Source organism: Amblyomma americanum, chromosome 2, assembly GCF_052857255.1.
Source record: "Amblyomma americanum isolate KBUSLIRL-KWMA chromosome 2, ASM5285725v1, whole genome shotgun sequence".
NCBI classification, from domain to species: Eukaryota; Metazoa; Arthropoda; class Arachnida; order Ixodida; family Ixodidae; genus Amblyomma; species Amblyomma americanum.
Window position 1 is genome coordinate 7,974,444 of NC_135498.1, and position 13,775 is coordinate 7,988,218.

The 13,775-nt window shown below is 51.4% G+C and overlaps 2 protein-coding genes across 3 annotated transcripts in view; one reads left to right on the forward strand and one right to left on the reverse strand.

Moving 5' to 3' along the window:
• Window positions 1–928: 928 nt before the first annotated feature.
• Window positions 929–13,733, forward strand: LOC144119517 (uncharacterized). The gene is made up of 5 exons (XM_077652106.1): window positions 929–1,136; window positions 6,806–7,063; window positions 8,504–8,674; window positions 9,921–10,199; window positions 12,481–13,733. Exons 1-5 carry the CDS (start codon window positions 930–932, stop codon window positions 13,411–13,413), a joined length of 1,848 nt encoding a protein of 615 aa, XP_077508232.1. The 5' UTR covers window position 929; the 3' UTR covers window positions 13,414–13,733.
• LOC144120497 (monocarboxylate transporter 9-like) overlaps window positions 1,031–13,775 on the reverse strand; it is a 29,433-nt gene continuing 16,688 nt past the window's right edge. For both annotated transcript variants that reach the window (XR_013312449.1, XR_013312448.1), the window contains one exon: window positions 1,031–1,167. The gene's annotated coding sequence lies outside the window, so the exon portion shown is untranslated. The remainder of the gene's footprint in view (window positions 1,168–13,775) is intronic.

Here is a 13,775-nt window from a genome sequence, read left to right on the forward strand (position 1 = left end):
TGATAAGTACGCGTTATTCCCGGTTACACCTTAGCTATCTAGCCGTCACTGCTTATTTCTTAAGCAGCTAGAAGTATGTGTGATTCAAGTGTTGAACATATTATCGTGACTGACTTTCGTGGCCATGTGATTTTTTTTTCAATTCTCATTTGGTTTTTTACATGGCCACAAAGACTGCATTTGTCGCCCTCATGCCTTTACAGGCCTGTGCTTTCCAACAACTCCTAAGCTCCTCCATTCATTCATTCATTCATTCTCATTAGAAGTTTGTACGCCTGTTTTTTGTGACATTAGTGCTGTTGCGGCATTTCGTGCGGCTTATTGGTGGGATGCTATTCTAGTGACTTCTCTCGCTTTTCTTCTGTGTTGTTATTTTCTTCAGTCAAACGTGAGTAGGCAAGATAACTTCAGACGCACAAGGTAGGCCCCAAGCGCGCCTTTTGCCATGCTCTTAGAATCACAAGAATATAACTTAGGCATTTGAGAGAAGCCCATGCTCTTTTTGTCTTTATCAACTTGACATTTTTCTTTTGCAACCAAACTGGGTTTTTGTTTTTCAACCAACAGCACCTGTTGTCATTGCCCGCAGCAGCAGACTAATATAGTGCTTGATTCATGTGCGTGTAATGAATTCCATTACATTTTAGCCTGTACCTTTATGCTTCGCTGATCGTCTGTTATTCCTCGTGCTATGTTGAACAATGCCCGAGTTTGCTTTGTGTACCAGCGCGTTTGCACAGTTCTTGATTCCTCTTGTGCCCAAATGTTAACTCAACATTGCCTACTGTACCTTTTCTATTTCTTATCGTGTTGCTGCTTCCTTTGAACAACCCCCCCCCCCCTTTCCACGTGATGTCGTGTTCCGGGTGAGTAAATAAATAAAATTAAACAAGCATCTGCTCGGGTGCTCGTGCGAGCAGGTGAACGGGATGCCGGTGCAGGGCAAGACCTACCGCGAGGTGATGAAGCGCATCGAGCAAGAGCCGCACCAGGTGGACCTGCTGGTCATAGACCGAGAGACGGACGAGGCGTTCGCCAGCCGCAGGGAGAAGCCCAGCGGCCAGGCGGACGGCGTGCTGCGACGCTGGACGCCTGCGCGGCCTCCGCGGCCGACCATCGGAACAGCCAGTCAGCAGGTCACGCCGAGACACCCTTTTTTCACTCCGGCTGCGGAGCATACGCAGCTCAAGCGGCAGCTTGCCCTTACAAAAATTTCTATAGACAGCCTATAGACTTTCCATAGACTTCTGTCTACAAAGTTTATAGGATGTCTGTAGGCAAACCCTAGAAAACAGTCTGTATGCAGTACAAATCGCATACACAGTCTATAGACAATCTATAGATTTGTGGCCATACACTATTATTAAACTTTTGTCTATGACAGTCTGTATACTATGAATAGACAAAAATAAATATCTACAGTAAGGCAGTAGAGTCTATAAGAGGTCTATAGACTGTCTCTAGACCATTTTTGTAAGGGTGGGACCGTTGGTTTTCAGCATTTTTGGTAAAGTGAACAGTGCCCTGCAAGCAACAAGGGCACAGGGAGGCAGACGCCCGCCTTGTATGGCTGCCTGTGCCCCGCATGCCTTTCCTGGAAATTACGTAAAAGCGAAGGACTTGCTGTGACATCTTTCGCGAAGTCAGGTTAACTGCACCCGGTCAAATGAATTGTTCACCGGACCAGTACCAATTTTCGACGGACAAGTACCATCGGAATAGGGAGAAAGCTGGACAGCGAGTGCTGCTCGAGATACATGAATGCGTAGTGTCGCTTTCTTCGCATGCCGCCGAGTGGACCCGCTTGAAATCATTGTGCGCAGCGACTTCAGAAGCGCTAGCCAAGCACACACTCAACGTCTTTCGCACTCTTTTTGAACAGTGAGGCCGCTATGTCTTGAGAGGACGCATTGACAACTTTGGAGGGTGGTACACAGTATATGGCGGACCTATATGGAGATATATATTTTAAGAGATAGTCTTTCTGATCGATGCGAAAAGCAGATTCTTTTTTTTTTTTGTCTAGTTCGCCGAAAGCTCGGCAGAAAAATGACGCTGCACTTTACACGCGTTGCTTGAACGTGTACAGCAGGAGGAATGCGGGAATTTGATCTGCGATATTCTTAGCAAAGAAGCCATCGTCTCCTTCAGAAAGAAATGGTGGTAGTGTTGAGGAAGAATAAATAAATTAAATGGAGCGTAAATTCTTTTTTCTTTTATTACTCGCTTTTAGTTTATCTTTAACCTTACTGGTAAAATAATCTGTCTGTCTCACCACCTTGGAATGCGGTGTAAAATTGTTAATTCTAGAGTTTAACGTCTTGAAGTGGCACATGAGCCATGGGGGTCACCGTGTCGGAAGGCTCCGAATTAACTTACACCGCCTGGTGGTGGTGGTGGTGGTGAAAACATTTATTATTCTTAGAGAGAGGTGTTGGGGGTCGTGACCTGATGGGTCACGCCCTTACAACCACTAGGTGGGATGCCTAGTCAGGCACCCCATTGGCGGTTGCCGCATCCCGGGCGCGCAGCGTTAAGGCCCTTTGGGCCTCGAGGGTGCAGCAGCCGGACAGGGTCGCCTCCCAGTCCTCTCGGATGTGGTTTGGGATAGGAGGTAGGGATGGGTTCTGCTGGCAGGCCCACACCATGTGGTAGGTGTCAGACACCTCCCCACAGTGTGAGCACCGCCCGTCGAATTGAGGATCGAAATGCTTTAGAGTTGCCGGGCACACAGCATCGTGCTAGTGAGCAGGCGCAGGAGTACTCGCTCGTTGGCCTTCCCCAGCCCTTGGTACGGGGTGCATCGTGCTAGTGAGCAGGCGCAGGAGTACTCGCTCGTTGGCCTTCCCCAGCCCTTGGTACGGGGTGTGAAGAGTTTGGTGCGTGGATTTGTAATAATCGCATATTTCCTTAAAAGTGTAAACCGGATTGAAATCGGAGTCCTTGTCAGCGTCGGGTCCCGTGGGAAATGCCCAGAGAGAGAGCGCGCAGGCGGCGACGTCGGCTGCTTCGTTTCCGTGGAGGCCTTGGTGACCTGGAGCCCATATAATAGATCGGTGCGCAGGATCCGAGTAATAATAATAATTGGTTTTTGGTGGAAAGTAAATGGCGCAGTATCTGTCTCATATATCGTTGGACACCTGAACCGCACCGTAAGAGAAGGGATAAAGGAGAGAGTGAAAGAAGAGAGGAATTTGTCGATGCGATAAGCCAGGGGAGTAGCCCACCCTTGCTCGACGTTTCGGCAAGCCCCTCGCGAGTCGGTGATTATGTATTTGGCGGAGGAGTCGGAGGCTGCCAGGGCGATGGCAACCTCTTCTGCCTGAACTGCTGACAGGGCCTTTAAAATAAGGCCGTCTACTGTTTTGCCCTCGTGGACGACCGCGGCCGTGTACCACCTCCTGGGGGCCAAGCCGGAGATGTCTACGTAGAAGACTCCCGACTTTCTCCCAAAATGGCGGTCCAAGGTTCCGCCCGCGCCAGTCGCCTGCCATTATGGTCATCTTTGGACAAATTGGTGGGTAGAGGCCGCACGTGGAGGGCGCGTCTCCAGTGTACGAGAAGGCGGCATCTCTCCTCTGTGAATTGGGTGTGCTGTATGTGAAGACGGGCTAGAAGGCGGCAACCCGACCCTGTCTTTGTGAGACGAGTGTATTGGTTGTTGAGGTGGGCCTCCCGAAGCTCCCGGAAAGAGTTCACCATCACCAGTGCCATGAGGTGCCTGGTAGAGGTAGAGACCGGGAGGTCTAGCGCTCGTTTCATGATTTTGCGGAGGATGACCTAGAGGACATCCTCTTCCTTTTTCCGTAGGTGGAGGTAGGGAGTTGAATGCGTTCGCCGGCCGCAAGGCGTCTTTGCGTCGTAACTCACCGCGTTTGTTGGAAACCCGGCGGACCATGCGGCCCACCTGGTCCCCCACCTGCGGAGCTTGGCGAGTGTTGTGTCGCAGCGTTGTTGGTTGCGTGAAGAGCCCGAGGACTGATTTCCTTAGATTCGTGAATGGGACCGCTTTGCAAGGAGAGGTGGATTTGTGTCGAGCAAGTGCGCGAGGGGCGCAGATGCACGAATTCCGATTTCTTCGGGGAGCATTGCAGACCACAGTCTCGGGAAAAGCGGTCCTCTATGCTAGCGGCCGTTTTCAGGCTGGTCTCTATGTCCCCTAGGCGTCCTTGCGTAGCCCAGAGGGTGATGTCGGCGTACAGCGCGCGCTGGACCCCTTCAACCGCACCCAGCAGGGCAAGTAGGCGCATCATGGCTATGTTGAACGGCAGAAGGAACAGCATCGCGCCTTGTAGAGTCCTCCTCGTGTCGAGCAGGAAAAGTCCATGCTCCTGGTCCGGTATTCGGATGTAGGACAGCCTATCCGTGAGAAATTGTTTCACGTAATTGAAAGTATTGGTGCCGTAGTGAGTTTGACTCAAGTGTGAGAGTATGACCTCGTGAGTTACGTTGTCGAACGCTCAAACTTTCAGGTCCAGCGCGAGGACAATTTTGTCGTTTGGGGGTGTGTGATGGGGTTCAGGATTTCACGGTCAAGTTGGAGCAGAACATCTTGTGTGGATCTGTGTGGGCGAAATCCGAACATGGTGTCCGCGAAGGTGCTGTTATTATTATTATTAATTGGTTTTTGTGGAAAGGAAATGGCGCAGTATCTGTCTCATATATCGTTGGACACCTGAACCGCGCCGTAAAGGAAGAGATAAAGGAAGGAGTGAAAGAAGAAAGGAAGAAAGAGGTACCGTAGTGGAGGGCTCCGGTATAATTTCGACCACCTGGGGATCTTTAACGTGCACTGACATCGCACAGCACACGGGCGCTTAGCGTTTTTCCTCCATAAAAACGCAGCCGCCGCGGTCGGGTTCGAACCCGGGAACTCCGGATCAGTAGCCGAGCGCCCTAACCACTGAGCCACCGCGGCGGGAAGGTGTTGTGCTATTCTAGGTATTCGGACAGCCGATCCCGCACCATCGTCTCCATCAATTTGCCCACACACGAGGTGAGAGAGATGGAGCAGAGGTTGTCCGTGTCGATCGGTTTCCCGGCCTTCGGGATGAAGGTGAAAAGGGCCGTCTTCCAGTCAATGGGGAGGGGGGTTTCCCCCGTCCAGATCGCACTGATGTATTCTAGAAGACACTGCTACGCTGAATCAGGAAGGTTCGCTAAAGGTTTGACGGTGACCTTGTCCCGGCCCGGCGCGGTGCCCCTCTTCATTTTGACCAGACTGGCCCACAGATCGTGAAGCTGGAAAGGCTTGTCCAACTCCGAGTTTTCCCTGCCTGCGTAGGAGTAGGCAGATCTGCGGCCGTCCTGAGTTGTGCACAGGTAGGAATCACGGAGCGCCTGTGCCAACTTCGTTGTATTTCCTTGGAACTAATACATGGCTTTGTGTAGTTGCTTCTGCGTTTCTGTGCGGGTCTCTGTTGGGTTGATGAGGGCTCGGAAGAGCCGCCACGTGTTGCAGCTCGACATTTGCCTCGTCGCCGTGTTGCAGCGGTCCACCCAGTTGGAGTCAGCGAGTTTGGCCGCGTATTCTGCTGCCTGCCGGGTGAGGTCCGCAATGCGCGCTTTGAGCTTCTTGTTTTGTTTCTGGCGCTTCCAGCGGCGCGTAAGGCCGCGGCGCACTTCCCAGAGGTGAAGGAGTTGGGTGTCCACGTCCGTGACCACCTCTGTGAGATGTATCTGCTTCTCATGGGAGCGAAGGTACGATATGACTGACCGGGACCTGTTCGTGTAGCCCTGCTCTGTGATGTTCGTGTTGGCGTCGGATGGGAAATATTGGCGAAAGGTGGTCCAATTGGGGATGCGTGCATGTGTGGTGGGGCGCTTTAGGGGGCGTGTGTAAACAGTGATGTTGAGGATGCAGTGGTCGCTGCTGAGGGTATCCCCGGTGTTCATTCAGTCTGCGTGTCTTATGTTGCGAGTGAAGGTGAGGTCCGGGCATGTGTATCGGATCACCGAGTTGCCTGCGCGGGTAGGAAATGTCGGGTCGGTGTTGAGGGTGAGCTCCAGTGTGGACGCCGACTCCGCCAGCATGCGTCCGCGTAATTCCTCCTTACGATAGCCCCATAGCTGGCTAGGGGCGCTGAAGTCGCCCACAATCAGCAGGGGCTCGCGACCCGCCTCTTTAAGTGCACTGCTAAAGAGGTCCGCGAAGGTCACTCGCTTCAGGTTTGGGGAACAGTATAGATTAAGTACGTGAAGGGGAGGATCCGATCGGCGAAGGGGAAGGATCCTTACCATGGCGTACGAGTACGGTATATTGTGATCGAGGTCAATTTCGGTGGCTATGTACGACTTGTGTATGAGGAGACACGACGAGGGATCTCGCTGGAACGTCGCGTAGTTAGTCAAGTTGGCCGCCGCTCCTGCCTCCTGAAGGGCGACCACGCGACACCGCCTGAACTTCTTTGACGTGTGCTGACATCGCGTAGCACACGCGAATTTTTCTATTTCGTTTCCATCGAAATACGTCCGCCGCTGCCGGGATTGAATCCGCGACCACGGAATCAGTAGCCGAACCTTTGAAATGTTACTCAGCTTTAACAAAGCTATAATGCTACTATGCCTAAAAAACTTTTTTAATATCATTTAAAGTCTTCACCGAATGACATGACACATAGCTCTAGGAAAAGCGCAGAGGGACGGGACTTTAAGGAAGATGGTCGCAAACACTACGCTTTATTATTCCTACCGATGCTGCAACACGTACTTTACTTGCCCATCAGGTGGTCGTTGTGGACCGAAAAAATTTCTCTTCCCCCCTTCTGTCCGCTTGCACCCACTCTTTCTCATTCAATCCACACAGGCGACCAGAGGCAGACTGGAGCGCACCGCGGCACCGGGGCCAAACGTCGCGGAACGTGAAATAACAGCGTCCAGTGAGAGGCATCACTACGTGGCCGAAGACGGCACCCTGATCGAGTACAGGGAGCCAAGCTTCTTGCGCCGCAGCGACCACGTGCCCGTTTTCACGGCGCCGCGCACTGCCAGACCACACATGCACTCGGGGAGCAGCAGTCTGACCTCCATGAGCATGACGTCCTCGGGGGCCATCACGCCTCTTGTAAGTGTCCGCCACCAGTCTAACGCTATTAATGCGTAAGCATTGGAAGCCTGCCCCCCTTGAAGAGTGTCCGGCGTTCGACGTAGTGTTGTTCGCAGTGGCCACCTGCTGCCTGTCATGTGCACGGTTGGCACGCGGCAGGGTCGAGACAGGGAAATCCCCCTCGGCAAGAGAGAGGAGGCAGAAGCCGGATGGTGGCTGCCACGGGAAGAACCCAAAACCAAAATTGACTATGAATATGACTCAGAAAAAATGCAAATAAATAACAGTGACCCCAAATATGACCTGCCGCCTATCATGGTTGGCAGGTACCATGACAGGTGGCTAAGTGGAGATGCTGAGATCCCCTCTCTGCTTGTGGAGGAGGGGACGGAGAAGCCCGAAGTTGGCTACCGTGGATGGATGGAATTCTGACGCCGGTGAAGGAATGCACTCCTGAAAGTGGTTGCTAGGGGAACTACCCGCGGGGTGGCTACCGTGGAAGGTGGAGGGTCAATCAGCCAATGGCAGTCAACTCTTGTCGTGCGTCTCTTGTTTGTGTTTGTCTGCCTTTATGCGCTATAATTTTTTCCGTCTCAAATAGTATGCACCAACTAGTCCAAATGGACGTTCTTTTCAACCATCTTTCGCAAAAATGAGCTAAGTCGGCAGCCTTAGCTCTTCAAGCAAGAAGACCTAGCGCTAACGCATTGTCATGGCATGATGGTAATTAAACGCCCCCGTATGGTGCTGTATCTTTTTGCTCTCCCGTGTTCTCAAATTTAGGCGCATACTAGTTTGTTTAGTGTGGCAAAGACTGAACGTAAAGCTTCTTCATTACTACCACCACGACGCCTCAACGCCAGGGTCGCAGCGGCGAGTGTGGTCATGAAAATTAAGACAGCAAGAATCCACACAGCGTGATTACTTGCAGATGCAGGCGCACAACTACCAATGCTGAGTATTTTTAAGTATGTATTCCGTTTTGAAGCCGCTCGTCAGCGTTAACAAATCTGAAACTGATGGCGGTTAGTGCACGGGCCAGTGCTTAGATTTTCGAGTCATACATACACTGCCTCCTTTGTCTAGGGACAAAGACGTAACCTACGCCCCATCAATACTCCCTTGTTGCGTGTATGTGCGTGTTGTTTTTAATCGTCATCATTCCTAGGAATTCGGGACAGCGCCTAGCCAGTGCCGTTAAGCCTAGCGACCTATGGCGCTTCAATGGCAGCCACTTGGTCATTCTCTTTCTTATTTACGTCACGAATGATATCAACGCGCTATTTTTTTCAATACTCTAAAGGCATGCTCCATGCGATGGCAGCCAAGGGAGCTAGAAACGCTTGTCCCGTCTGGTGATGTGTCATGTAGACAGTTAAGTTGATACGCCCAGCAGTAGGACGAGCACATCTCTCCCTCTTGAGATGTGCCGCTGCCTTTGCTTTCGTGGCCACACAGGATCCAGGCGAGGGTCTACGCCTCTGTCACCTGGTCAAGTGGTCCAACTTCGACGGCTACGGGTTCGCTATGACTCCCGACAGGAGGCGGACGGGGCACTTCATTGCCCACGTCGACATCGGGGGTCCCGCCCACCTCGGCGGCCTGCGGAAGAGGGACAGGATAGTCGAGGTACTCGAACTAGTCTCGGCTCTAAGGACGCACTGTTCTTCAGGCGAGGGAACTTTGTCCATTGTTTAACTTCATCCACCCTCTTTCTGCATCGTACATTGTAGCAACTGCTGAGGTGACAACACAGGCGAATGGTATGGTGCCCGAATCGTGTTTGCGCGCCGCCATGAGTGTAGTTTTTGACTACAGGCAGCACCCACAATCGAAGGCTCCTAAGATGTGCGCGTCTATATAGAGGCTTCCGCGAGCATGGCGCTTTCGAGTTAACATTCTTAGAGGCCGCAAACTAGCCTTGTCTGCAGAAGGTTGATACATTGTCACAACATAAGAAAAAAAGTCGCTAACTGCCAACGAAAACTTACAAATCTCAGCCGCATGATATGCTGAACAAAAGCAGTTGAGATTTCTGACAGGATGCTTTTGTCAAAGATAGGTCGCCGACCTGCAAGATAGCCATACCCAGCAATTCTGGACAAAACCATTACTGAGCGGGAAACCGTTTATGAACGCATTTTTTTTATATAATGCGAGATTTCATTATAACAATTAATATATCCGCAGATCACCCGACGGCGGTCATATTTTTTTATCTATTAACGTTTTTGCTATCGTCAAAAGCGTTTTCCATTGGCTTTCTATGGAAGTCTTAACTGTTCGATGAGATCAATGGAAACACTTTAAAAGAAAGATTTTGCTACATATCAGAATAATGGACCATTACCTTCAATATTTTCGTAACAGTGTCTTACAATTTTTCAGTTTTCAACTTCTGCCCGAGAAATCTGGTCATGACCACAGGAGATGAATAGGAGGAACCAAACTTTAATAATGATTGCATATGTTGTCGGTAATCAGTAATCTACCTGGCACGCTACTCCGGAGGAATTGTGCCACCAACCGCGATTGCGAAGGCTTCCAGAAGCGGTAGCACAGACAAGGTTTGAGTCAGGCTTATGCCATTCAGGGGTAAAGTGGGTGGCCGGGACGGAGCTGGAAGGATGTGGTTGCAATTGATGGACTGGGCGCATCCAGGACATCAGTGACGGTGTGAAAAGAGTTTGCAGAGACAAGCATTGAAAAGTGCGATTTCATACTATCCGCGTTCGAGAGTACAGATAGCGAAGGGCATTGGAAGACACCAGTCCAGAAAGAGGAGATGAGAGGGCATGAAGACGGCTGCCGAATCCGGAAATAAGGAAGAGGGACAGCGGAAAGTGTCATAGCAGCCATTTTGTTGTCCTCGCAGGTGAATGGGTACGATGTCGAGGGCCAGAGCTACCGAGACGTAGTCAACCGCATCAAGGAGGACCCGACCAGGGTGGAGCTGCTTGTCATCGACCGTGAGACGGACGAGGAGTTTGCGCGTCGCAGGCAGAGGCCGAGCAGCCTGGCGGACAGCGTGGTTCAGCGCTGGACGCCCACGGAGCGACCGCTCTCAGTTCCGGGTGCAGCCAAGACTCAGGTTTGCACGGGGCACTCTATCATGTCTGCTGTTGCGTGCTACAGATTAACGATTACCAGTGGTGTTCAATTCGGGCACTTTTCCCCTTTTACGGGAAAAGAGCTGAAGGAATTTCTGCGAAATTTTGGGGAATTTTAAAAAGTTGACCTACTTTTCCCGAATTGAAAGGAGTTTTCAAGCTGCTGCAAGGAAAAGGTGCCTGAAAAAAAGAAATTCCGCGTCTAATAGAGGGAACTTCCGGTTACAGTATGGACCATCCCTCGTCCATGAGGTGCGACACCAGGCATGTATTCTCAGGTCGTAATTATCATGGTAGTAATATTCAGGTTATTGTTGACAGCCCTTTAGTACTGAAGCTTCATGGCACTACCAACACGTGGCAAGGGCTAAAACACGATCAAAGCTGCCACTGTAATTCAGCATTATTAAGGTTAAGTGTAAGATTCTTCATAGTGCTATTACTCATATGTGTTGCTTTTAGGTAATACCTCAAGCTTACTGCGGCAACAAATGTTTAGCATGTATGACACTCGCGGGACGATTCTCAACTGGTTGTGAAAGCGCGAGAACCCACGGCAATCAAGAAAAGCAAGGAAATGTAGAAAGCGCAGTTGTGCTCACACTGCGGATGTTGAAAATTTTGCCGTGAGCGTATTGACTTTGTTTACTAAGAGATATGGCTTAATGAGGGAAAGAAATGTATGGCGAAAGAGGAGAAAGAAGCCACAATTGGTACTACCACGAGTACCGGTGTCTGGGCGAGTTGCTAGGACAACATTTTGGAAGAGTAACCAGGACGAAGAAGTACCATGGTGAGAGAGTTGCATGCGTAAGCGAGAACTTTCTGCTGGCGACCCCAGGAAGGAGGGAAATATACAAGTTGCTCAGTCCACTAACTGCAACAACCAGAACACAACGCCAAAGTAACGCAGTCTGATATCTTCTTTTAAACTGAGAGTTCAGGTTGTCTGATTAAATCCTCCTCTCTTTTTTATCATAGTTGACTTCGGCGATCTCTCTGGGTGTTTTATTACAGCTGCGGGACAGCATCTGCTTGTCATCGAGGCACCACGCACGCCCACAAGCGTTACTCGTCCGCACATTTGCCTCATGCCTGATGTCTTATGGTTTTTGAGGAAAGGAAATGGCGCAGTGATTGTATCACATCTCGACGGACACCTGAACCGTGCCGTAAGGTAAGGGATAAAGAAGGGAGTGAAAGAAGGAGGGAAGAAAGAGGTGCCATATTGGAGGTCTCCTGAATAATTTCGACCACCTGGGGATCTTTAACGTGCACTGACATCGCACAGCACACGAACTCCTTTTTTTTTTGCGTTTCGCCTCCATCGAAACGCGGCCGCCGCGGTCGGGTTCAAACCCGGAAAACCCGCCGGCTCAGTAGCCGAGCACCTAACCACTGAGCCACCTCGGCGCATGTCACCATTTCAACTCTGTGACAGGAATAAATTGACTTTGAGATATGGAAAAGCGCAGTAGCTGATCGCTTCACGGTGAACACCTCCACCTTGTCGTGGAGGAATGAATGGGGTGGGAGTGAGAGAAGAAATAGAGAAAGAGGCTGTTCGGCTACTGAGCCGTAGTACTCGGTTTCGAACCCGGCCGAGGCGGTCACGCTTCGATGGAAGCGAAACGCTAAGGCGCCCATATGCTGTGCGATGTCAGTGCGCGTTAAAGATCCCCAGCTGGTTGAAATTATTCCGGAGCCCTCCACTACGGTACCTCTTCCTACCTTTCTTCTCTCAGTCCCTCCTTTATCCCTTACCTTACGGCGCGGTTCGTGTGTCCACCAGATGTGAGACAATTACTGCGCTATTTTCTTTCATCAGAAACCAATTTGAAGGGTCGAATTCACACTCCGTTAACCTGCAAGCTTAGCGATCTCGTATGTTTAAAGGCCCTTAAAGGCATCGTCAGCGAGCCTTTCTGCGGCTTGCACTTCAGGACTACCTCCGAAGTATAGGGCTAGGTCGTGAACTGGTTAGCCGAGTCTTGTTCTAAAATGGCTGAACTACATCCATATAATTTGAATCGAAGAAAATGCTGTCTCATGTCATATTAAGTTGACCGCTGACCCAAAAATGTGCCTGGCATTTGTCCTGCAATTGTATTATATACGTAAGACTTCTTTGTGAAAGTAAAAAGTGTGGGAAAGAAAATACCACACTGCTGAACTACGCTCATTGCTCGCCGTATAGGATTGTGTGCATGCCGTTCCACACCATACATGACCGATTACTGCCGTTGCTTTGCGTTCGCTTAGTGTCGAGTAACGGGGACGCTGCGTTAAATTCAAACAGAAGAATTATTGTTAGCATAATTCCAGTGCGCCCACGGTCAAGGTCAGCACAGCCTATACTTTTGGCTGCTGCAGGGCGCTCCCAAGTCACCGGTATCGTCTGCGCTGCCATCCCTCGCTGTGACAGGAAACACAAGCTGTGTTTTCAGTTCAGTGCCGAACAACCAGCAAGCTAAGCCTGCCGCATCATCCAAGCCTGCCGCATGTTCCTATAATACAGACAGCCAAAAGCAGCGTATCGAATCTCAAGGCACTCCGTCTAAGACAGTGCCGTCAGAACCTCTCCCGGTTCAAGAGGGGGCTTTGTCATTGCAAAATGTGCCGAAAGACTGCGGCATCTCTCGAGATAACGTAGATACGCTGCCGGCCATCAAGTATGAGCCCCGCTACAGAGCACAGCAATCGGCCAAGCCGGACACGGTCGCGCCGTCCGAACGATCGCCACACGCTCCGCCCTCGAAAGTGGCGACCGAGTCGCCCTTCGTTTCACCCGAGCTCAACGACAGCGGCTGGTTTCCGCTCAGCCTGACGAAGAACGCCGCCGACTACTTCTCGATCGCCGACGAACAGTCCGGGAACCCGTCGGCACCGTTCACGCCTACGCACAGCGGCACGCCTTCGCCGTTCGGCAGCCCTAGCCGCTCCCCGGCAAGCGCCACACCCTCCGCGGCCGGTCCCTCGGATAGTTCGGCGCAGCGCGGGCGCAGGCACAGCTCGCCTTGGTGCCCTGCGGCGCCCGTGGCCCTGCAGGCGCCGTACGTTCCGATCGTGTCGGTGTCCTACAAGGACCAGCCGACCACGTACGCGCCGGGCTACTCCGACTTCTTCACCATGTACTCGGGCTACGCGAGCCGCGCGCCTCTCTCGAGCGCCACGGAGGCGCCCAGTTCGCAGGTGCAGCAACAGGGCTGCACTAATACCTCGCGGCAAGCGTCCAGCGAGACAACGGACGCGTCGTAACAAAACGGTCATTAGCGATGAGGTTCGGCAGTTGGAGGGAGACCGCGCGTGCAAGGAAGTCGAAGGTGCTCCAAGTTGACCGCCATAAACGAAAAATCTGCCAGGAGGGACCGAATTTAGCATCGCATCTATCGCTCTTTAGTACCGTAGTCACCCTCGCGTTTTTCTTTTCCTTTTTTGTGCACTTTACTGCAAGCTGTCTGCGTGAAGTTTGAGCAACGCGATATGTGTACCCGTCGTCGTCGTTGACGCCCAGTGACGACAACCAAGGATGACTTCGAGACCTGTGCCTGGCGGCATTAACGTCTTCCGACGTCAGTTAGAACCATTACTTTTTTTTTTATTGGAAGTTACCAGTCATT